The sequence below is a fragment of the Rhinolophus hipposideros genome (assembly GCF_964194185.1).
Source record: "Rhinolophus hipposideros genome assembly, chromosome: 1".
Lineage (NCBI taxonomy): Eukaryota > Metazoa > Chordata > Mammalia > Chiroptera > Rhinolophidae > Rhinolophus > Rhinolophus hipposideros.
Window position 1 is genome coordinate 77,045,543 of NC_138047.1, and position 26,708 is coordinate 77,072,250.

Here is a 26,708-nt window from a genome sequence, read left to right on the forward strand (position 1 = left end):
AAAACGAGATTCAGACCCTGACTGTGTCTAATGAAGTAGTGGGGCTGCACACCCCAGTTGTCTATTTTGCAGCATTTAGTATTTAATGTACCAGTGAGCAAGCTTCAAGAAAAACAGTTTATACTCAGAGCCATGAGGCATAAGGAAGAAGAGGAATGGACAATTCATCATCCTGGACACATGATTTAGAGCTGAGCCCCAGGGAGAGAGAGTTTCAAGTAGAAGATGAAAGGACACTGATCATTAAGAAATTGTTGAAACGAAAAAAAAATGGCGGCGTGAGGTGAGGCTCTGTAACACTCCCCTGGAATTTACAACGAATCGGACAACAATAACTCCACAAAGGACTCCTTGCACAGCAGACAGGCAAGACGAAGAGGCCGACTACTGAATTCACCTCCAGGTGGGTGAATCGCGCGAGCGGGGGAGGAGGGAGAGGAGAAGTGCGGAGACGGAGCTGCGCGGGCGCAGGACACAGACCTAGCTCAGTGCTCGGAGCCCGCTGCGCCCGGATCTTCCGCAACTGCGGGAGAGGGAAGGACTCGGACTGCTAGGGCTCCGCTTACGGCCCACAGGGCTGAGGGGGCAGCATACAAAACCGCTGAACCCAGCGCTCGCTCACGGCAGACCTCGGAGCAAAGACTGAGGGAAGAGGGCTGAAATCGGTGGTTTAAGCCCTCACTGCCGAGCGGAGAATGGAAGCCTAGGCACGGAGACTAGCCGCCCCCTCCCTACCCTCCCAGAGCTCGCCCCGCCCCCACCTGCTCGGTGCTAGAAGCGATAAAGTAGCAGTGTCGGATCAAAGGACAGAATATTTGCTGCTCTGAGAACTGTGGACCGCAGACACAGATTCGCAGCTCAACTAGTTCCGGCAAAGGGGAGGTAGCTGTGGAAGCAGGACTGGCTGTGGTGGTGGTCGCCGCCATTGCTCTGGGCCACCTCTCACAACTCACCCCGCCCCTGGCCCCACCTATCTGGGCGGATCCCTGCAGGAGTAAACAGAACTGCTGAAACAAACGGGCTCTGAATCTGGTGCAGAAAGAGCTTTGGAACTCCAAAAGCTCTTCGCATACCTATCAACCTGTTGCAGAAGACACTCCTGTAGATGTCTAGGAAGAGAAATAGTAAATCAGTGATTGCCATGAATAACCAAGGCAACAAGATAGCTCAGAAAGAAAGTGAAAAGTCTCCAGAAAAGGAACTTAGAGATATGGACCTTTGTGATTTAAATGACAGAGAATTCAAGATCGCAATTCTGAAAAAACTGAACGAGATGCAAGAAAACACAGAAAGGCAGTTTAATGAACTCAGAAACACAATCAAAGAACACCATGAGCATTTTACAAAAGAGATTGAAATCTTGAAAAAGAACCAAATAGAATTTCTGGAGATTAAGAACTCAATAGAAGAAATTAACAATAAAATATCCAGCTTAGGTAGTAGAGTTGACCAGATGGAGGAAAGAATCAGTGACATCGAAGATAGGAACCTGGAATTTACACAGAGGGAAGAAGAAAGAGACTTGAGACTTAAAAGAAATGAAAGAACTCTACAAGAACTTTCTGACTCCATCAGAAAGAGCAATATAAGAATAATGGGCATACCAGAAGGAGAAGAAAGAGGGAAGGGAACAGAGAATATATTCAAACAAATCGTCGATGAGAACTTCCCAAACTTGTGGACAGAACTGGATCCTCGAATCCAAGAAGCAAATAGAACACCTAATTACCTCAATCCCAACAGGCCTTCACCAAGGCACATTGTATTGAAGCTGTCTAAAATCAATGATAAAGAAAGAATCCTCAAGGCAGCCAGGGAAAAGAAGACGGTAACTTACAAAGGAAAGCCCATTAGATTATCATCAGATTTTTCAGCAGAAACTCTACAAGCTAGGAGGGAATGGAACCAAATATTCAAACTATTGAAAGAGAGAACTCATGAGCCAAGAATAATATATCCAGCAAAGATCTCCTTTAGATATGAAGGAGGAATAAAGACCTTTCCAGACATCCAGAAGCTGAGGGAATTTTCTAATACACGACCTGCACTACAAGAAATACTAAAGGAGGCTATTAGACCACCATCAACAGGGACAACTTGTGGCAACCGAAACATAAAAAGGGGGAGCGTAATGGCCTGAACTGGAATATGGGAATAGAGAAAGTAAGCGTACTGAAGAAACTGGAATACTCTAAATATCAAACTTTCTTTTATATAAACTCAAGGGTAACCACTCAAAAAACATCCAAATCTGAAATATATACTGTAATAAAAGAAGAAACAGAGGGAAACATCATAGAATACTACCACACAGAAATAACAGACAACAACAAAAAGGCAAAGAAACAATGGAGACACAGCCTTACCAGAAAACTAAAGACAGAATGACAGGAAATCCTCACATATCAATAATCACCCTGAATGTAAATGGACTGAACTCACCAATAAAGAGACACAGAGTAGCAGATTGGATCAAAAAACTAAACCCAACCATATGCTGCCTACAAGAGACACATCTCAGCTACAAGGACAAGCATAGACTCAAAGTGAAAGGGTGGAAATTGACACTTCAAGCAAATGGTACCCAGAAAAAAATCAGGTGTAGCCATAATGATTTCCGATGAAACAGACTTCAGGGTGAAAAAGATAACAAGAGACAAAGATGGACATTTCATAATGGTAAAGGGGACTATACAACAAGAAGACATAACAGTCATCAATATTTATGCCCCCAATCAGGGAGCACCGAAATATACCAAGCAACTACTAACAGAACTAAAGGGAGAAATTGACCAAAACACAATTATACTAGGGGACTTAAATACATCATTGACAGCTATGGATAGATCATCCAAACAGAAGATAAATAACGAAATCGCAGCCCTAAATGACACATTAGAGGAATTGGACATAATTGACATATATAGAGCACTTCATCCTAAAACATCAGACTATACATTCTTTTCTAGTGTACATGGAACATTCTCAAGGATAGACCATATATTGGGACACAAAATCAGCCTCAGCAAATTTAAGAAGATTGAAATCATACCAAGCATATTCTCTGATCACAAAGCTTTGAAATTGGATATCAACTGCAAAAAGAAAGCAGGAAAAAACACAAATACATGGAGATTAAACAACATACTTTTAAAGAATGACTGGGTCAAAGAAGAAATTAGAGGAGAGCTCAAAAGATACATAGAAACAAATGACAATGAAAATACATCCTACCAAAATTTTTGGGATGCCGCGAAAGCAGTTTTAAGAGGAAAATTTATATCATTACAGGCCCAACTCAAGAAACAAGAAAAATCCCAAATAAATAACCTCATGTTACACCTTAAAAAACTAGAAAAAGAAGAACAAGCGAAACCCAAGGTCAGCAGAAGAAAGGAAATAACAAAAATCAGAGCAGAACTAAATGAAATAGAGAACAAAAAGACAATAGAAAAAATTAATGTGACAAACAGCTGGTTATTTGAAAAGATTAACAAAATTGACAAACCCTTGGCTAGACTCACTAAGATAAAAAGAGAGAAGACACTAATTAACAAAATCAGAAATGAAAAAAGGGAAGTTATCACGAACACCACAGAAATACAAAGGATTATCCAAGAATACTATGAAGGACTATATGCCACCAAATTTAATAACTTAGAAGAAATGGACAAGTTCTTAGAAACATATAGCCTTCCAAGGCTGAATCATGAAGAACTGGAAAATCTTAACAGGCCGATCACCAGTAACGAAATTGAATCAGTCATCAAAAACCTTCCCAAAATCAAAAGTCCTGGACCAGATGGCTTCACCAGTGAATTCTACCAAACCTTCAAAGAGGATCTAATACCAATCCTGCTCAAACTCTTCCAAAAAATTGAAGAAGAGTCAGTACTCCCTAACTCATTTTATGAGGCCAACATTACCCTGATACCAAAACCTGGTAAGGACAACACAAAAAAGAAAACTACAGACCTATATCTCTGATGAATACAGATGCTAAAATCCTAAACAAAATTCTAGCAAATCGAATACAACAATGCATTAAAAAGATTATCCATCACGACCAAGTGGGGTTCATCCCCGGGGCACAAGGATGGTTCAACATTCGCAAATCCATCAATGTGATACATCACATAAACAAAATAAAGGACAAAAATCATATGATTCTATCAATTGATGCAGAAAAAGCATTTGATAAGATACAACATCCATTTATGATTAAAACACTTACTAAAATTGGTATAGAAGGAAAATACCTCAACATAATAAAGGCCATATACGACAAGCCCTCAGCTAATCTCATAATTAATGGTGAAAAGCTGAAGCCCTTTGCTCTACGTTCAGGAACACGACAAGGTTGTCCCCTATCACCTCTGCTTTTCAACATAGTGTTGGAAGTCCTCGCCAGAGCTATCAGGCAAGAGAAAGAAATAAAAGGCATCCAAATTGGGAATGAAGAAGTTAAATTGTCACTCTTTGCAGATGACATGATGCTATACATAGAAAACCCTAAAGACTCCACCAAAAAGCTATTAGAAACAATCAATGAATATAGTAAAGTTGCTGGCTACAAAATCAACGTACAAAAGTCCATTGCTTTCCTATATACCAACAATGAAATCTCAGAAAAAGAGATAGAAAAAACAATTCCTTTTGCAATTGCAGCAAAAAGAATAAAATACCTAGGAATAAACTTAACCAAGGATGTGAAGGACCTATATGCTGAAAACTATAAGACATTTTTGAAAGAAATTGAAGAAGACACAAAGAAATGGAAAGACATTCCGTGCTCCTGGATTGGAAGAATCAACATAGTTAAAATGGCCATATTACCCAAAGCCATATACAGATTTAATGCAATCCCCATTAAAATCCCAATGGCATTTTTTAAAGAAATAGAACAAAAAATCATCAGATTTGTTTGGAACCACAAAAGACCCCGAATAGCCAAAGCAATATTAAAAAAAAAGAACAATACTGGAGGTATCACACTCCCTGATTTTTCCTTGTTCTACAGGGCTACAATAATCAAAACAGCTTGGTATTGGCGGAAAAACAGACACATAGACCAATGGAATAGAATTGAGAACCCAGAAATAAAACCACATAAATATGGACAGATAATTTTTGACAAAGAAGCTAAAAACATACAATGGACGAAAGACAGCCTCTTCAATAAATGGTGCTGGCAGAATTGGATAGCTACGTGCAAAAGAATGAAACTGGACTGCTATCTGTCACCATGTACCAAAATTAATTCAAAATGGATCAAAGACTTAAGCATAAGACCTGACACAATAAACTGCATTGAAGAAAACATAGGTACTAAACTTATGGACCTTGGGTTCAAAGAGCATTTTATGAATTTGACTCCAAAGGCAATGGAAGTAAAAACTAAAATAAACAAATGGGATTATATGAAACTGAAAAGCTTCTGCACAGCAAAAGAAACTATTGACAAAATAATGAGGCAACCAACTGAATGGGAGAAGATTTTCGCAAACAGTTCCTCTGATAAGGGGCTAATATCCAAAATATACAAGGAACTCATGAAACTCAACAACAAAAAAACAAACAACCCAATTGAAAAATGGACAGAGGACCTGAAGAGACATTTCTCCAAAGAGGATATACAAATGGCAAATAGACATATGAAAAAATGCTCAACATCGCTAATCATCAGAGAAATGCAAATGAAAACCACAATGAGATATCACCTCACCCCAGTCAGAATGGCTTTCATCAACAAAACAAATAGTAACAAGTGTTGGAGAGGCTGTGGAGAAAAAGGAACTCTCATACACTGTTGGTGGGAATGCAGACTGGTGCAGCCGCTATGGAAGGCAGTGTGGAGGTTCCTCAAGAAATTACGAATAGAATTACCATATGACCCAGCAATCGCTCTCCTGGGTATCTACCCCAAAAATATAAAAGCATTTCTTTATAGTGACACGTGTACGCCAATGTTCATTGCAGCTTTGTTTACGGTGGCCAAGACATGGAAACAACCAAAATGTCCTTCGATAGATGAATGGATAAAGAAGTTGTGGTACATATACACAATGGAATACTATTCGGCGTTAAGGAAAGATGATATAGGAACATTTGTGACAACATGGATGGATCTCGAGAGAATAATGCTAAGTGAAACAAGTCAGACAGAAAAAGCAGAGAACCCTATGATTTCACTGATATGTGGTATATAAACCAGAAAGAACAAGACAAACAAATGAGAAACAAACACATAGACACAGACAATAATTTAGTGGTTACCAGAGGGTAAGGGGGTGGGGGGTGGGTGATGAGGGTAAAGGGGATCAAATATATGGTGATGGAAGGAGAACTGACTCTGGGTGGTGAACACACAATGGGATTTATAGACGATGTAATACAGAATTGTACACCTGAAATCTATGTAAATTTACTAACAATTGTCACCCCAATAAAATTAATTAAAAAAAAAAAAAAAAAAAGAAATTGTTAATGGAGCAAAGATCAGGGACAAGATCATTCTTCCAAATCTATTTGGAATACAGACTGTCATGCTCTGTACCAAAGAGTTGACATTGTTTTTTTCTTTTCTTTTTTTTTCTTTTTGGCCAGGTGAGGTGGGGAGAATGGAAGTGCTAAAGAGGACTACCAATGAACTCTCATCAGACCTCTCTAGGGACTCTGAAATAATTGGGAGTCTAGGAGGAAATGGTTTATAAGTAAAGGTTACAGACTAAAAAATATATAGATATTCATATTAATGTTACCACATTTATATACATGTACCTGGAGACTTGGGAGAATTGATGGTATATTCAAGCATGTGACTTTTTAATTTCTACATAGAATTTCACTTTTAGATGCCCCATTATTCATTTGATAATTTTCTTTTGTTGTAACTTTTAGTTGTTTTCAGTTCTTTAAATTTTGTTTCAAAAAATACCCTTGAACATGTCAGTAAATTGCACTACTGAAAGAATTTTGACAATATATATCCAACTGTTAGGTTATGCCATACAAAATATTAATTGACATTATAAACTATAAAAATGGCGGTTTCATAAGGTTCAATCTAAAAGTATATGTAAAAATGCCCTGCTCACTACATACTTACGAATCTCTGCCAATTTTAATAAATTAAAAGTTATGTCTCATCACTTTAATTTTCTTTTATTTGATTACTCTTATGGCTCATTTATTCATGGATTGTGTGCTTACTATGTGTGAGCCAGTATGATTATGATAGGCATAGGACACAAAGATAACTAAGAACAAAATGAGCCTATCTTCATGGTATTTACAAGTCTATTAGAGGAAATTATTCATCAAATATTCTCAAATATATCCAAATATTCTTAAATATTCTTTCCTATTGTGATTAATGTAACCTTGATATCAACTCTAGTTCTGCTAGTTATGTATGAGCCACTTTGGATTACCTTACTCTGTGATAATCTTACATTTCATCCATTCAGTTACATATATATATATATATATATATTTAATTTTATAAGAATTTGCTATTATTTTAACAGAACTTTCACAGCTTACTACAGTATTAATTTTAGTGGATGCAAATGATGTATTTTAAAACCCTTGAATCAGACCTACAAGTTGTGTAAAGAGACAAAGATAATGAATTTCCTAATAGTAATCTTTTCCAAAACATAAGTTTTAGCTACTATTTTGCAAAGAATGTAAAGATAAAGCAGTTGATCTTAGGCTACACTCATTCTGTTCATCAGCTGGGTTAAATATTAAGTCTTACTGCAAGACAAATAAAGAATACTAACTGTATGGGTAGTAGCTTTCCCTAAAGTAGAGAGAAATAAAGAGATTGGCTTAAGGCAGTAAGTAGAATTAAAGACTGGTTTAAAAATTTGACCAAAGTGTTTATATCCATAATATTTGTAGCAGTGATATAAAATTTACCAGAACAAATTTAGATAATTTGTTACCGGATTGAGGCCTCATAATTTTTATGACTGTGTATTTTTATTTGCCCATAATAATTTTCAAAAGAAATAGAGGTTCTATGAGTACTTAGTGTAACAGTTAGTTTTATGTAAAAGAATCTTCCTAAAGAAATTAAAAAATAAAGAGTAGATTATAAGATCAATTTTTATTTGGCTAAAAAATTTAATTTAGTTCAGTTAGATTAAATATTTCTTTTAATAATTATACATGTTAGTTTTATCTCTGGATTTGAATAATGTAAAGTATTTTTCACTATCTTTGTTAATCATTGTTAATACTTTTGAACTATTACATAAAACATATTTAATTATTTCCTTAAGATTTTCAGGTAAGAAACAGTGAATATCACTTTAAAAATTCTTTAATTAAATATTGGACTATGTGTACTGAAATTGTCCTTTACTCTATGTTAATAAACTTTCCTAGGGTTTCTAATTTAATCTAAAAAATGTGCTTAGAAAATGGAAAAAAAATATTTTCCGTTTTCTAATATCTTCATATATCAAATGGTACATGTCTAATATCTTCATATATCAAATGGTACATGTCTAATATCTTCATATATCAAATGGTACATGGTACAAATTAATAAAAATGACAATATTTGTCTTATATTAACTGTTCTATTAATAATTTTCTAACATGTACATTCTCAATTAAAATACAGGTAATATATGTGTAATGTGCTAATATACATGTAAGACATATAGCATGAACACATGCTAAATTCTAATTTAATTGAAGAAATAACTATCTAATTAAACCCTGGAGTCATCACAACTTCTTTGCAGCCATGATAATGTACAGGTTCAGAAGAGCATGGGCCTGAGAGTGGACTGCAGTTGTTTGAATATTGGCTCTGCTGCATGATCTTGGGAAAACTTAGCATTTTTAGATAAATTACATTTAAATGTTACATTTCAAAATGGCAAATTTGGGGAGGTGGGTGGAGAGAAAAAGTGACTATTTGTTGGCAAATAATTCCTGTGTGTGTGTGTGTGTGTGTGTGTGTGTGTGTGAAGTAGTCTTCCATGCAAAAAAGGACTATATAGAACTGAAAGATGGCCTTTTGGCCAATAAAAACACAGTTTTGCAGGAGTGTCCAATAAAGCAGAAGGTAACATGTTTCAGAATAAGACCAGAACCTGTGATCTCACATTCAAATCTTTAGTAGAATTACCAATATCATATGTCTATAAAAGTGGAAATAGAAAGCAAGCTGTTTTCCCAGTGCAGAATGGAGTGCCAAACACTTCAAGGAAAACTCAATGCCTCTTACTCAACAGAATATGGGACTATTTGCCTGAGGTTCTCCATTCGTAAAATATAGGTGTTCAGAAGGAAACATCTAAAATCCTTCTCAGGTCTAAAATTCCTAAGGTCATAGGCAGTTGCAAGCATTTTGCTGCAGCTAAAGGGAAGCCAGATGTGCCTGAGTCAAAGCAGAAGTACTTTTCAAGCTCAGAGGATCTTCTGATTCTAGGCAGAAGAACAGAGTGAGTTGTATGTTTTTCATTTGGACTGGGAAGATACAATTTAGTTTGTATTAAAAAGGAATAGAAAACACTCATAATTCAATGAGCCAAGTGTTCACAATGCTGTCTAAATGATGCATTCCTTTATCAAAAAGAACTAATTAGGGATTATATAACCCATATGGTTATTTCAATAAAGTATTAGTTATATAGGAAAATATAATTTCTATGAGCAGATACTAGTAACTATGTTCTATATGGTGCAGGGAGTTCATGCAATCATAACCAAAGGCACACATGACTCTCGTGAACTTCCTCAGAAGGGTCTACCTTGCAAACTTAAATCTATAAAATAACTGCAGAAATAATTTTTTCCAGTTCATGTTTGATAAGACACCACTGAAGAAAGATTCCGTGGACTTGTAGACTATTGAGTTCTAATAACTGTTATATTTGTATAGTATTTCATTTCTAAAAATGATCTTAAACAGGCTTTTCTCTATTTCTGTATTTTTTTAATCAGTTGCTCAAATAAGAGTATTCCTTTAAATAACAGTTTTTAAAAAAACTGAACTGAGTATGCTTCAAATTTTGTTGCAAATTGTATGCTCCATAAATATTGTATAGTTTTAGTGACTGAATGTTTTCCAGTAAAGAAGTAGTAAAGTATTCATTAATTTCAAACCAGCGAGTGTAATGAAATAACAGTACATTAGGCATTCAAATAACTCTGAGACCATTTCAGGTTTTGTATAAATGTTGGCAGAAAGTAAGTGGAAATATAACCATTTTCCTCTTACTTGAAATACCAATGTCACATATATTAAATTTTCATCAAATTTCATAATGCATCATTAACAGTTTGTGAGAATTTTACATGATATGCTAATACTTCTCTTGATCACATTAAAAACCACATGCTTACAAGAAATAAAAAAGGTAAAACCTAAAACTAAAAAAAAACACACAAAAAACAAGACAAAACAAAAAGGAAGACGTTCAAACCAAAAGAACATTCATTTTTATCTTGGTACATCAAGATTAGAAGCAATTTCACCTGTTCCCTAATTTGTGGCTGTGGTATATTGATAAATACCTCTGTACTCACTATTTCAAAATAGTAAACACAGATAGACTTATAGAAAGAAATTTTTTTTCTTATTTTTTTAAATAGTGGTGGCTTAATGTAGTAAGAATTAATGTTAAGCTTCATTTTATTTTGAAACAGGCTTCTTAGTGTAGTAAAAGTACTCTTTATTTTCCACAGGTGAGAATATTGAGACTTGAAATTAAAGTCTCCATGTGTTCCCCACGCAGCTGCCAACCACAAAACTGAATCAACAGATGTGGTCATTTTTAGCATAAGGTTGAATTAAACTATAATCAGCTTTCAATAACAGGTGGGGATTTACTATTGTCTTAACACAAACATGCATATTTTGTAATGTTCAATATGAGAAAGCAAATACATAAAGAAAATTTTAAAACTTAAATATGAGAACAAATGTTGAAGGTCAATCCAGCTTCTTTTCATTGCTTGACTATCTCAGAATCCCTACTACAGATGAAGGAAGAATCTAAAAAGTTCTTAAACAGCTGTAAAGTAGTGTGTTTCATTTCTTAACCATTTATTCCTTGGGCTTTTTGTTGCCCATTATCTGAGAGATTTGGATACAATCTTGGAGGCACAGGGTCTACCTAGCTCTTATCCTCCACAAATTATCAGAAGTGACATCTAACCTGAGACACTGTGGAAACTGCTAGCTGAAGGCAGTCTTTGGGAGGGAACCTGTTGCCTCTGATGAACAGAATGCTCCCTCATTGGGATGCCAAACCAGGGTTGGCCTTGGGGGTAAGGGTAAGAAATATGATGGGTGGAGAGGAGCACCAGCAAATCAGAGAGAGGAGGGAAAGGTGAAGGGTGACTCATCATCCATGTCTCAGAGAATAGTGACAGACAGAGAGACAGAAAGCCAAAAAGTACATTTTACAGAGAACATAAGTTTTGCAGCAGTTGTTTGAAGCCATTTCAGAATGTTTGCTAGTATTGTTTTTAACTGACTTTATCCTACTTGGAATGACAGTTTCCCATTTCCCTCCTTCCCCTTCTTAAGTCCCTGTAGATGCCCTTAATAGGGATCAGGAGTTACGGTGGGAGTGGGGGAGGCCACAGAAGCAGAAGCGGGTTCAGCCACTGCAGGGTTAGTGACCTCCTTTGTCCCATAACTCTTTCCTAGTCCCTGTCCTTTTATCAAACCCGTCTTGTCGTCTGGTCACCATTTCCTTTGCAACCTTATGCCCTTGTTCAGCTATTCTGTCTCCTTTATCTCTGCTGCCTCCCAGTATTCTCACCTGTCCACAGCAATGGCCGTCATAGAGTAGATGCTGGCGAACACCGCTGTGATAGGAAAGAAATTCTGGAAGCGACAGTAGTTGGCGCCGAAGTACCACTCGCTGTGAAGCGCATAGATGAAGTTGACCAAGGTGTTGAAGGCGGCCATGGAGGCGTCGGAGAAAGCCAGGTTCACGAGGAAGTAGTTGGTGACGGTCCTCATGCGCTTGTGGGCTAGGATGATCCAGATGACGATGAGGTTCCCTAAGACCGCCACGGCCACCACCACGCCATACGCTAGGGACCAGAGCGCGATACGCCAGGACGGCTGCACGAACTGGTTGGTGAGGTTGGCCCGGGGCTGCAAAGGCTCCGGGGAAGTCGCGGGTACTCCCAGCGTGGAGGGCGAGGCGGAGAGGTCGCCGGCGTGGACTAGCTGTTGCAGCCATTCAGCCCCAGCCGCCCCCACGGTTGCCCCAGACGCGAGCGCCGCGCTCAGGTTGCCGGCGTCCACGCCCGCTCCTCCCTCTCCGGCCGTCCAGTTGGTGGCTGAGGGCAGAGAGACCATCGCCCCGCTCTGCAGCCCTGGAGCTGCCCACTCCCCGCCTCAGCCCGAGCCGAGTCCCCTGAAGTTCTTCTTTGCCTTCTGTCCCTTTGCTGCGGGGCAGTCCTCAGCGACCCCGCCCGTCCCTTGACCTGGAAGCGTGGTGGAGAAGGTCCCGCTCCCCTTGCTGGTAAAGAAATGCTTTGAACCAGCAGGTGATGGGGAGCGAATGCGCCACTTTCTCCGAGGTGTTTGCGCCTCTGGCAGGCCAGCGGGATGAGGTGGTCCGGAAGAGAAGTTAGGGGCTGTCACCACCAACAGGGATGTCGGGGTTCGCCCCGGTGGGAACACCGGCTGGAGCACTGGGTGAGGCTCGGGTGCTGCGGCACGCTTTATAGTCCCTTATCGTCCCCAGCGTTGGTGACGTGGTGAGGGCCGTGGAGCTGACCAACCCCTTCGCAGGCTGTTATTGCGCTCCTTTCCTCCACCCACCCTTCAGATTTCATTCATTCTCGATTGGTCGCCAAGCTGCTGGAGCTTGGCGGGTGGACATGCCCAAGGGAAGGGTTGCACTTCCCAGATGTAATTAAAATCTTTCCAAGATTGTTTCCCCCCTTTTAACTTCAAGGTATTTTGCGGAGGTCCTTGCTCTCAGACATTTACTGTGCGCTGCTCTTTTCTAAACCAATTAAACCATTCACCCATAAATTGAAGGCAGATTTTCCTGAGTGTGTGTGGGTGTAGCCTGCTGCGGGCTGTGCGTACAGCGAGCCACACACACTGTCAGATGTCACTGGCTTTTGGATTTTCACTCAACTTTCTGCTTGTGTGTTTATGTTATCACTTCTCAGATCCCCTTGTCTCTCACTCTCACTTCCAAAGCCCGTTGTTTCCCCTCTTCCTCTACTCTCTATCACCTTGAGAGACTATGGTTTTCCCTAGAGGAGATGGCTCAGGTTGGAATGCCAAACAGCACAGAGGGTAAATGAGAAACCGCGAGATGTAGGTTTTCTTAAAATACGGTGAGACTTGCTTGGATTTCTTTATTTCTCTGGGATAAACATACCCTGCAAGCAATTTAAATACTAACTTGGTTATACAGTTTTAGACATTTGGCACTTCGATTTTGGGGGTTTGACCATGAGGACAAACTAATGAGGATGAGCAGCAATATCCTTAGTTTCCCAGGCACGTGCAGCGCTGACTTCTGAGCTTTTTCTGGAGCAGGTGACCTGGCGTGCTTTGTGGAGTACAAGCTGGAGAAAGTCTGTGCTGCGGTAGATCAAACCAAAGTTTATCATGATGTCCTCTTTTACTAGTCTCTTGGGGGCAGGTGTGCAGGGTTTTAGTGTTAACCATAATTTAGCAATCTCCTGAACACATTTGAGGTCTTTGACTCTCAGTTTCCTCATTTGAAAATGAAAAACAAAACAAAACAAAAAAACTTTTGAATCTAATAGTTTCAACAGAATTCCTTCAACAACACCAGGCAAGAGGGAGACCTCAATAAACATTCACTACTTCCCCCTTGTTATTGGTCTGTATTTCATCTATGTTTTCAGGTAAAATAAATCACAGAAAGTTTCATCTGCTTCAAGAGATGGTAGCTTATAATTTATGAATATACTGTATTCTTCAGTTTCCCAGTTTAGAACGTATTTTTCAAATACCCTGCAATGATTAATGCACACATGGACATAGGGTGACTGGTAATGAATAGTGTTTTTCTTTGTATATAGTGTTTATGATGAAAGCAGTAATATATAAAAATAAGTTTGGGGCATCCTGATAATTACCTCAACACAACTGTGCTTCAGAATAAATGCATGCTGAAAGTGATATATCAAAGGTTATTATTTCCTATTTCTTCCCAAAGAGGCCTGTGAAAATATATGACAAATGATAAGTAAAGTTTATATGGATTCCATTTCCTGCTTACTAATTCTAAATTGTACCATTTTCTTTTGAAAGAAAATTTCTTCTTTATGTCCATTTACCATCTAGAAATTATGGTAGTTATAAATGAAAGCCTCTTTCTTCCCTAACAAAATCAAGGAAGAATTTTTTTAAAAAGTCCTTTGTATGATAACACCATTTATCAAGATTATGAAGTGGGTCATTGTGGTGGTTTGGTAATTATGCATATTTTGATCATATATTTTAAGTTGTAAAATTACTTAGTTGTGTAGAAATCTATCCAGTTTACACTGTTGCATTACTTACCCATACAGAGTATCATAAGTCTGTGGTTCTGTTTTCAATGGACTTATACATGAATGAAGGTGATATGGCAAAAAATAAATGATAATGATAAAATTAGCCGTTACAGTGCAAGGGCTACAAGAGGTCTTTTTTTTTTTTCCCCCCAGAGGAAGAGAAGAATTCAAGTCATGGCTTTCTTTTCAAATCTGCCTTACTTAGAGAGAATATCCCTGTATCCCAGAATAGTAGTGTTGAGTAGCCATTGTTCATTCATTGCTCCAGTCATTCCTTAGATACGGATTGAGTATACTACTTTCTAGGAGCTGTGCCAAGTACGAGGGATGTGGCAACGAAACAGCCAGATATACACCCTGTCCTCCTGGGGCCTGCAGTCTAACAGTATTTTTGACATTAAAGTGAGTATTATGAGTAGTAGAACAGGAAGTTACAGGGAAAAAAAAGGAGAGTTTGAGTACAGAAGGATGTTGTGCTCACTGGATTCTGTCCACTTCTCTCAGAAATTTCTTTGTGAGAATGAAATGTAGTTCCAGAAAAAAAAAAAAAAACACAGATAGGATTACCAGAAGCTTATGCTTTAAAAAATGGGAAGGTTTTGGAGATATGGGAAGGCTAAGAAGGAGGATTCTTGACTAAGAGAATTTGGGGAATAATCTGGACATTGTAGATCCAGAATCTGAATTCTATTCTTATCTGAGCCTACTCTCCTGGATTCCTCATTCTTCCTCATTCTCTTTCTCTTACCATAAGAATCCAGAAGCCTTAGCTGTGGTCTGCGAAGGGGCAGAGAAAATAGTAACAGGCCAGGTGACTCTTAAAGAAGGATCCTATCATCTTACGATTAAAAACTGAAGCTATTATTTTATTTTTTTGATTGCAGACTAATACTCTGATTGTCCTTTTGGCACATTTTTACTATTTAAACCAAGGACCATTCTTTCATTATAAGGTCATTCAGAGAGAATTTTTGCCTTTTCATGATTAACTTTTATTTAAGCTGTAGTAATTTAACCTAAGATTATCAGTACAAGAAACTACATATTGAGGTATAGGTAATATGATGGACACAAAGAGAGGGAAGAGGGTTGTCCACAAACGTCTGGTGATAATATTTAACAGATAATGTAGGTTTATTGCCAAGAATATAAGCTTATTGATGTTGTTGTAATGGCAACAATAAAGAAAACACCATTATCAACAACAAAACATATTTGTAGTAGGAGGGCAAAGAGAGGGGAAAAAACCTGGGAGTGTGTGTATGCTTGTAGCTACGCAATTGTCTAAGGATGCTGAGATGAAAACCAAGCAGGGTACCCAAGGAGATGTTAATAGGATTTAGATTTTAGTGACTAAATCTTGATTTGACTGTACAAGTGTAGTACAAATTATAATCATTTATGTGAATGCTGGCTATTTATTCCTAATGACCAAGAAATTTTTACTTATTTTATTTTACCTAATAGATTACCTTTCTTCCAAATTTTATTCGCTGTCTGTATTTTTGCTTAGAATACATGTTAGTAATGTGCCCCAGTAATTTACTCACAACTTAGAGTAATAAAATAGATACTGGTCCTGTCTTAGTTATGTTTTTCCTCTTTGACAACTCAGGGAAACAGTATGGCATATTTTATACTTGTATTTTTATTTTCACAGGCCTCCCCAACGTATGCAGCACAGGGCAGAATTTTAGGTAGTGTTATTGGCTAGTGGAGGAGTTATTTTTGGAAAGAAGAGCTTGTCAAAATTCCAGATTTCTGTCTCTGACAACAACCTTCTATTTGACAGTTTCCCCACTGAAACTTTTAGTTTTAGTATGTTCATTGTTTCCCACTATGCTGAGTTTGTTTCTTTCTTATTAATTTCAGACCTTGATAGTCTGCGCTGTTACTCTTACTTCCTACTTTTTAAATTATTTCATTCTACTTGTTATTTCATTATACATGCGTTGTTATTTGTTATTTCATCACACTTGCTTTGCAATTACATTGCATCTGTTCTACCATCAGAGTTTTGGGCTTCTACAATCAGGCTGCTGAGTATAACTGGCAGTCAATCAACAACCAATACTTAATTATGTAGACAGGGGCTCCTTAAAAATTCTTGCTCTCTACCATTTACCCTATCCATGTGGGTCTGTGATCAGTTACCATTTCCCAAAATTTCAACTGTTCCTCAGCTTTATTCCTTCTCCATCTTCCTTCTCATGCTTAGCAAATTGTTTTGTCTCCAATTTATCTGACAAAATTGAGACCATCAACCAAGAATTTCACATTTCTCTGCATTTGATCCATCTTTTAGTCGTTTGTTATTGTCTCTGTGAAAGTGATTTGTCTTTTCCTAAAAGTCATTCTTTCATCTAGGCTACTGATTCTTTCATCCATTACTTTCTTTTCTCTCTTTTTCTCTCTTCAATAGCTCATTCTTTCATCTTTAGGACTGAAATGTATCTAAGAATCCACATTAACATAGCCCTTTCCTGACCACATTCCCTTTTAGTTACCACTCTTATCTCTCTTTTCCTATTCCTAGATGAGCTTCTTTAATAAAATATCTAAATTCAATATTTTCATTTCCTCCTTCATAATATTATCACTTAGTATTAAACACTTAATACTTCTGTCCTATCAATTACCTGCATGTTAAACCACATAGTTACTTTCCATTTTTAACTTCCATGACCTCTCTGTAGCATTAGCATTTGACATTTGTATTAGTTTCCTAAGGCTGTCATAACACATTACCATAAACTGAGTGGCTTAAAACAACAGAAACTAACTCTCTCATAGTTTGGGAGGCTAAAAATCTGAAATCAGGGTGTGGGCAAGGTTTAATCCTTCTGGATGCTGTAAAGGAGAATCTGTTTCATGCTTGTCTTACAGTTTCTGTTGGTTGCTGGCAATCTTTGGTATTCATTGACTAGTAGATGCATCACTCCGATCTCTGCTTCTGTCATCACATGATGTTTTCCCTGTGTGTCTTCACATCACCTCCTCTGTGTGTTTCTCTGTGTGCAAATTACCCTCTTATGAAGACATAAATCTTTGGATTAGGGCCAGCCCCTAACCAGTATATCTCTCCTTTACTTGCTACATTTGCAAAGACTGTTTCCAAATAAGGTCATATTCACAGATACTGGGGATTAAGACTTGAGCATATTTTTTTGGATGGGGGGACACAATTCAAATAACAACAGTATGCCCTCTGGTACCCCAAAATTCATGTCCTTCCTACATGCAAAATATATTCACTTCATCACAACATGCCGCAAAGTCTTAACCCGTTCCAGCATTAACTCTAAGTTCAAAATCAATTTAAATATCAACTCAAAAAGCCCCATATCTCATAGTCTAACTCATGTAAATCAGGTATGTGTGAGTCTCTAGGTATAGTCCATCCTGCCTCAGAATTCCTCTCTATCCATGTAACTTTGAAAGTAGTAAAGAAAGTATCCATTTCCAAAATATAATGGTAGGACAGGCATAAGATAGACATTCTCATTCAAACAGGGAGATGATGGAAGGAGTAAAGGAGTCACTGGTTTAAAGCAAGTTCACAACCCAGCAGAATAAAATTCATTAGCTTTAATTGCCTGAGAATTATCCTCTGTGACTTGATGTTCTGTCCTCTGGTTCTGTGGAGAGCCCACTTATCCATGCCTCTGGCCCTTTGTGGTGGTCCCTCCATCTTAGCCCAAGTTGGTCCCACCCTTCCGGCCCAAGGAAGTGGTAGTCCCATCCTCTAGAACCAAGCACATGGCATCCTGCTGACCTCTTAGCCATCCTTGGGGTTGTTCTTCCCTTTTCTTGAAAAACACAAACAAACAAAGGAAAAAAAAACAAAACAGACTTACGTCCTAGTATCTCTAGTAGCCATTTTCTTTTTCCTGCCTACAGAAATCCAGAAGTCCAACAGTGTTTCTTCATTTCATCCGACCTCTGTTCCCTTCAGCCCAGATGGCAGTGTTTCTGCTGAAATGGTTGATTGGATCAATGTATCACATGCCTAAATCTCTCAAAGAATAGTTTGTTCAGCCACACTCTTGGCATTCTCTCCAGAACACAGCATTCTCATCCTTGAAATATAGGCAGGCTGACAATTTTACAAACCTTTCCGAATTTTCTGCTTCTTTTTGCTTAATGATTCCTTCCTCAAGTTATCTCTTTCCTCTTGCATTTTACTACAAGCAGCAAGGAGAAACCCGGCCTCTCCAAACTTTGCTAGAAACTTCCTCAGCCTAATATTCAAGTTCATTAGTTACAAGTTTTACTTTCCACCCAAAATCAAAATAAAATCCAGACAAGTTTCTAACAAGGATCATCTTTTTTCCAGCTTCCCATAACCTATTCCTTACTTTGTTCTGATATCTCACCTGAATCTCCTCTAACAACCATATTTCTAAGTCTCTGCAAGGCAATCTAGGTTTTTGTCTTATCACGTGCCTCAAAATTCTTCCAGCCTCTATCAATTACCCAAATCCAAAGCCAATTCCACATTTTTAATTATTTGTTATAGCAGCACCCTATTTCCCCACAGTTTAACCTACAACATTATTATTTATTTCTTCATCCCTAACTTTCTTTCCCTCTGTGAGGCTGTAGAACTACTCTGCTTCCTAATTTCTCCCTACATCCAAACAATGTATTTTGAGGCTTCTCTTCTTCTGACTACCATTTCTATTTGGTGTTTCCAGAGATTCCTGTCTTGACCTTTGCTTTTATTACTCTATATACACTCCCAGAGATATCTACTTCATGCAAATTTAAGTCATGATGTCAAACAAATCTCCATGTTCATATTCTCAACTACCTACTAAACAATTTCCCTTCAGATACCCTACAGTCACTTCAGACTTTACAAGATCCAATTTGAACTCTTCTTCAAGGTCTTAAACTCGTTCTTTCTCTTTTTCCCATGCTGGTAAGAAAATAAAGCTGGCTTAATTACCCAAACAAGAAACTTGGGAATTATTCTAGATTTCTTTGCATTCCCCTCTCTCCTTACTCTACCAATCCAATCACTTAACAACTCCACTAGAATAGATTCAGTATTCTTAGGAGCTCTTATGTCAATTTTCTTGTTTCTATTCCCACTGATACTTCCCTAGTGCAAATCCCTATGACTTCCCCCTTGGATTCTGTGACAGGCTCTAATGGACCACATGATAAATAGATCACTGCTGATTTTAGTCATCACTGTAGCCAACTATGCTTTACAATGGTTCAGAGAGATCTTTCTAAATATAAATTAGATCAATCATTCCCCTCCAAAAATCTTTCAGTGGAAAGCAAAAAGATCCTTCAGTACTGCTCCCTGCTTGCCTCTTTATCTTTCATATCTCCTTAGCACTGCGCTTTTCTTTAACTATCTGAAACAACTGGCAATTCTTCCAATATATTCTACTCTTTCATATGCCATGTCTTCACAGTTCTATTTCCTCTTCCTGGAATACCCTTTCCCTACCGAGTTCTTTGTATTTCTCATCTGTTCTTTATTTCATCTTACTTATTCCGTTTTTCTTTTTCTTTCTTTCTTTCTTTCTTTCTTTCTTTCTTTCTTTCTTTCTTTCTTTCTTTCTTTCTTTCTTTCTTTCTTTCTTTCTTTCTTTCTTTCTTTCCTTCCTTCCTTCCTTCCTTCCTTCCTTCCTTCCTTCCTTCCTTCCTTCCTTCCTTCCTTCCTTCCTTCCTTCCTTCCTTCCTTTTCTTTTCTTCTTCTTCTTTTTTTTGTAGAAGCTTTCTATGATGGAGCAAGCCATCATAGTACTCTGTTTATATCATTAGCTTGGTTCATTTCATACCATTCTGTAATTATTGATTTACCTCTATGTCTCCTCCACTAAACTGGAAGACATTTAAGAGCCTCATATGAGCTTTATTCAGCTGGTTAGCATACAGCCTATAACAAATACATGTTTGTGGAATTACTAAATGCATGTCAGACCAGATCTTCTTTCTATTTATAATAGTATAAACAACTTTAAATTGGACACTGCATCATTTAAGAACACATTTTTGTGATTTATAAAGTGTGACCTTTCAGAAATAAAGTTTACTTTATTGGGTTTGTTATTTGTAGGTGAAATTTATGTTGTATTGCAAATGGTGATTTTAGAAGTTAATTTGTGTTTTAAATCATGTCAGAAAGAGTTTTTATGGTTTATGTAAGAAAATATACTGGTATGTTTTTATGTAAGAAATAATACACTAGTTGTTTTTCCTTTACCCAAGAGACCTTGAGGTTAATACTATCTACTGTTATCACTAGATTCACAGAAGGTCATATTAGATTTTATTTTGATAGTAGGTTTATAATTACTTCAAGATCCTTACATATTCTTAGGTACTTAATAGAATGATAGACTTTTGTATATTCATTAGATTTACACACACATACAGACAGAGTATTTGAATACCACATTCATTCCTGTAACAAAATGCCATAATAAATACCGACAGAACTTTAATTTTAGTTCCTCTTTTATATAAAATATGTAATTGGGAATGGCAATTTCTTTCCATTACTGGGTAACTTCACTAGAACTATTTCTCTCACACACTCTTATCAATGGAAAAAATAATGTGCCCGAAATTATTGGTTTATTTACCAGTTTTACTAGTAACATTACCTATTCTTGTGTATATTTTCTCTAACAAATTTCAGGCAAATAAATGCAATTCCAATATTTATAGTTTACATTTCAACCAGTAACTTTGAAAAAGCTTTCAGTATTCAGTTAACTGGGAAGGTTTTGCAAAATCTCATTAAAGAAAAGATATAAATCCCACTGTACTGACTGGGAATGTAAAAAATTAAATCATTTGGAATTATAGTTGGTTCCCCAGAATCTCCAAATGAATCACTTGTGGAAGGGAGACTATAATAAGTTCTTCAGAAGTTTCTTATACATACTACAGAGAAATATGTTAACTTTATATTACAATTATCTTTCCTTAAAATGTACTAATTTCCTAAAACAATAACCAGAAATTAATCTTTCTTGTTTTGTTCATTTTTTCTTGTAATTCAGTTCTTATTTTGTCTTGTAATTCGGTTCATGTCATATGGAATGAGCTGTCATTATATAGTTAATGCTTTCCCCACTACTTCTGTATGGGAAACAGTGACCATACAGGTTAGGTAAAAAGAACAGTGAGATCTTTGAAAAATGGGGAAGTATTTTGAATACACAACTCCTATTCCTTTGGTGTAATTTTTCTTTCTTTTTTTTATTTTGTAAAAAAGAAAGACATAAAAAATTCTCAAAAGTTTGGACATTTATGAACAATCTTTTTTTTTATAGGCTTTAGTTAAAAAATAAGGTTATTGGGTTTTTCTTTTTTTTTTTTTTTCTGGGTTTTTGAAAGACTGGAGACTTCCAGTGGTATGAGGAAAAGCTACTCACATTTTCTCAGTCAGAAAATATTTATTGAGCACCTATTATATGCTAGGTGCTGTTCTATGTTTAGGGATTAATTATAAAGGATTTCGTGCACCAGTCTATAGAATTTTTCTATATGAATTTTACCAAAAATTTTGACATAAAATTTTATGTCAAACAGGAAACCATTCCTAAAAGAAAGGAGTTCAGAAAGATTCATCATGTCACAACCAAAGTTTACATAAAAGAATCAATTCAAGAAACATTCAAGTGAAGTTACTAGACCACTGGACTTCTGGATACAGAAATAATATTACATGTACCAGGCAAAAAACATCAAATCACCTTAAGATTAATAAATCAGTTTGGTCTCTAAATTTTATACGACAACATTACCTGCTGGAAGAGAGTTGAGAAATTATTAAAAATTCTTAGGGAATGAAGAAAAGTGTGTTTCAATAAATTTATTTCATTGATTAAATTTATTTTCAAATATAAAGGTAACAGAAAGATACTTTCAAACATGCAGGGACTCAGGTATGTAGCACTGATGAATGTTTTGTAGAAGACAAACAATTCTTTAACAAACCAACCAAGAAGCAAGCAAGCAAGCAAGCAATCAAGCAAACGAACAAACAGATAATCTCTTTGTAATTAAAACCCAGCCAACAAAGGCAGACTGGAGTAGCTATAGTTTAAAGACTGGGACTACAAGTGGATGTGAGCCACACTGATGACACAGAGGTGATTGATAGCCTCACTACCAGTGTTTCTAAACATAGCATGCCAATACCGTCACAGATTACATAGAGATCAGATTCTGCAGTCTATATGCAAGAGACTATATTATCAAAGTTGCCTTTGAGAACTGTCTATATCACCTATAAAGTATAAAATGCACACACACTGTATTTTCTAAGCACTAAATAGCTAGTCTTTAAACTGGAATGCATTGCTGCTTCTTCAGTTTAGCACAAGATAAAGTATTAAACTGTATTCAGAGTCCAGATGGCATAAAATGTGCATTTTAAACACTAGAATTATACTTATTTGTGCAATTTTTTTTCATGGTGAGAGCTGAGAATGACTGAATTGAAGATTCATGTCTCTCATCTCCCCTGATTCCTGGGGCTATGTTAAAACAAGAAAATGGGAAGTGGGGCAGCCAGATGGCTCAGTTGGTTAGAGCACGAGCTCTCAACAACAAGGTTGCCGGTTCAATTCCTGCATGGAATGGTGGGTTGCGCCCCCTGCAACTAAAGACTGAAAAAAGTGAATGACTTGGAGCTGAGCAGCACCTTCCACAGCTAGATTGAAGGACAATGACTTGGAGCTGATGGCTCTGGAGAATCACACTCTTCCCCAATATTCCCCAATAAAAAATTAAAAAAAAAAATGGGAAGTGTATTATCCGAACAACATAAATTATTTATTTCCTTCCTTTCTCCCTTTTCTCCCTACCTCTCATTCTATTTCTTTCCTTCTTTATTTAGCAAGTATATTTATTGATATTTTAGAAAATTAAATTCATGTATGATGTAATTTCATAGAATTATATAGTAATGATCATTTTGTCACCTGTGTTTTTACCCTCAAGTAATATGGAGACAATTTTCTAAAGAAACAAAAAAAAACATTTATACAAATTCATTAAAAATAATTTTAGTAACATTGGAGTTTGATTACTTATTTTTTGTATAAGAGGAGAAAGTGTTTTATTCAAGTAAGTATGGGGTGGTAGGTCAGACATCTGTTGATTAGCTGCAAACACTGGGATTTCCCTTGTTGATTTAAAAGATGCAGCTGACATAATTAAGAGACACAAGCTGACATAATAATCTATGCAATTATCATACATTATTCTAAATTTAAGAACTGCTGAATTGGAGGTGGGGGCAATAGTTGGATGGTTCAGTTTCTTTTTAGTCCTCAAAATAAGAGCTCCTTGGAGAGCTCCTATCTGTTAATTAAATCAAGATAATCAGTACAATTATAGGATTTCATGATTGGTATTTAATTTGTGTGTTACATATTTATTTGTTATCATTTAAGGGAATGAGAAATTAGTGTATACTTATAAATTGTTTATTTCTGAAATTTTTTGTTTAATATTTTTGGACTGTGTGTAACCACAGGAAACCGAAACCATGGAAAGCAAAAGCACATAAAAGGAGAAACTATTTTAATACAAGTGTTCATATTGTAGAGCAGAATATTTATGCATTTACTGCCTCTGGTCTGATTAAATATAAAACCATCCTTTCCTCACTTAACTAATAGTTGTTTAAAATAGATCAGTAAATAGCTAACTGAAAAAATAGTCAGATAGAGCAATTTTTTTTTCAGCTATGATAGGATAGTTTTTAAAGTGATATGTAAGATAATCTGGTGTTTGTCTTTATTATTGCTAAAACGAATTCTTTATTTGTATTTTAGTGACTATATTACTATATTTCTTTGACTTTCTGATTTGCCAGATAATTAGACAATTACTATAATTTTATGTCCTATTGGTTCAACTAGACATATATTTAGACATACACATATAATTACTTCATTGAACTATTCTTACCCTCCAGAAAAAAAAAATAACCAGAAAATAAACATTTTAGTAAACTTGGTGCCAGTTAACTTATATTATTATTTTATGTATTTTGTTTGTCATTTTACTCTATCAAATTTATCAAAGGAAATTATATCCATAAATTCTTGTCCCCATTTTTCCAGTCTCACATTAGTGAGATAATACTGCAGCTTTCTGCAACCAATCACAGGAATATACCCACTTTTAAAATGTGTGGCTTCCCCACACATTTTAAGTTTTATAAAAAAATGTCATTTACCGTATTTTTGCCATGTATAAAGTGCACCCACATTTTGGGCCCAAACTTTCAGCGAAAAAGTCGTTTTAATTTATTAATTCAATTTTTTATTTGTTTACCTTTTGGTACTCATTTTTTCTATTATAAAGTAATTTTGCATTCATTTTTAAACATATTATGGTTCAAGAAATTTTATGTAATAAATAATTACAAAACATAAGAACAGATACAAGGTACAAGAAATTTTATGTACCGGTAACAAATTTATGATATTTACACATCATAGAAGGCCAAGAACTCTTCGTTGTTCCAAGTTTGTCATAAGTTCAACAAAACCGATTATTGAATTCCAGGGTATTGTTTTGCATCCGGATATTGTTATCGATTTCTAGAGTTACACTTTTAACTCATAAGCATAAATAAAAGAATAAACATTTATATAGATACAGAATTAGTACTACCCATGAATAATGTGCATCCTCATTTTTGCCTCCAAATTTGGGCAAAAAATGCACATCATACATGGCAAAATACGGTATATACTTCACTGCAATTTGCTGTTTTTTTCACTTAACATGTATGGGACCATTTCTTCTAGCTTCATACACAAACATAATCAGTTACTCTATTTAGTAGATACAGAAAATTCCACAGTCATGCTACACAGAATATGCTATGTTTCTGAGGGTGGAGAATGAATTTTATACTATTTTTATTTTATTTTATTTATTTATTGGGGAAAGGGAACAGGACTTTATTAGGGAACAGTGTGTACTTCCAGGACTTTTTTCCAAGTCAAGTTGTTGTCCTTTCAATCTTAGTTGTGGAGGGTGCCGTTCAGCTTCAAGTTGTTGTCCTTTCAGCCTTAGTTGTGCAGGGCACAGCTCAGCTCCGGGTCCAGTTGCTGTTGCTAGTTGCAGGGGGCACAGCCCACCATCCCCGGTGGGAGTCGAACTGGTAACCTTGTGGTTGAGAGGACGTGCTCCATCCAACTGAGCCATCCAGGAGCTCAGTGGCAGCTCAGCTCAAGGTGCCGTGTTCAATCTTAGTTGCAGGGGGCGCTGCCCACCATCCTTTGAGGGACTCGAGGAATTGAACTGGCAACCTTGTGGTTGAGAGCCCACTGGCCCATGTGGAATTTGAACCAGCAGCCTTCGGAGTTAGGAGCACGGAGCTCATAGTTAGCATGGAGCATGAAGCTCCAACCGCCTGAGCCCTCCAACGGGCTAGCTCCTTTATACTATTTTTAAATCTCTTTAGCAAGGAATGTAGGAGATACACAGTTCACAGTGTAAGAGCTAAATAAATATTCAATTGATTGAAAAGGCCAGTATTTGAAAACAGCACACATAAACATCATTCTATTTTATCATTTAAAAAATGGTTTATTAGGCCTCTGCTACCTCATGTAAATTATTTTTCATATTCCTTTATTTTTGCTTTTCTTGAAACAGAGAGCTATACCTCATGGGATATTAAAATAAAATTTCTAAACTATCTTGTCAAACAATTGGAGCAAGCTGACAGCCAGCCAGCGCTTCTATAACTTCCTAGAATCCAATATTTTGAATCTTGAGATACATTTCTAAATTTATTTCTCACCACTATTTTCTCTTAAGCTTCCTCCATCTTCAAGTCTACTTTCACAGTAGAGGTTAACAATTTCAAAGAAATGTGTATATATAAACAACTATACATTGAGTATTTGTATTCTGATTTTTTTGCTTCAAAGCACAACAGAAAACTACACGAACAAATGTATTTTAAGTGTATTTTGTGTTTAAATTCATACCATAATGTGAATAAAAAGAAATAGTCTTCAACATTTTCTTAGGAAAATGAGCTGAATTTTTTACTAATTTGATTTTTTAAAAATCTGATATTTCTGTACAGATATTTTTGCTCCGTGGAATTGGAACTAAACAACATTTTGAACAAAATCATATTTCCACTAACTTACTGCAAT

General features: G+C 36.5%; 1 protein-coding gene across 1 annotated transcript in view; it reads right to left on the bottom strand.

Moving 5' to 3' along the window:
• The window catches only part of TACR3 (tachykinin receptor 3), a 61,069-nt gene extending 48,398 nt beyond the window's left edge, over positions 1-12,671 (bottom strand). The window contains exon 1 of the mRNA XM_081024569.1: positions 11,799-12,671. Within this exon, the coding sequence (XP_080880695.1) occupies positions 11,799-12,346 (548 nt within the window). The 5' untranslated portion in view covers positions 12,347-12,671. The remainder of the gene's footprint in view (positions 1-11,798) is intronic.
• Positions 12,672-26,708: the final 14,037 nt, after the last annotated feature.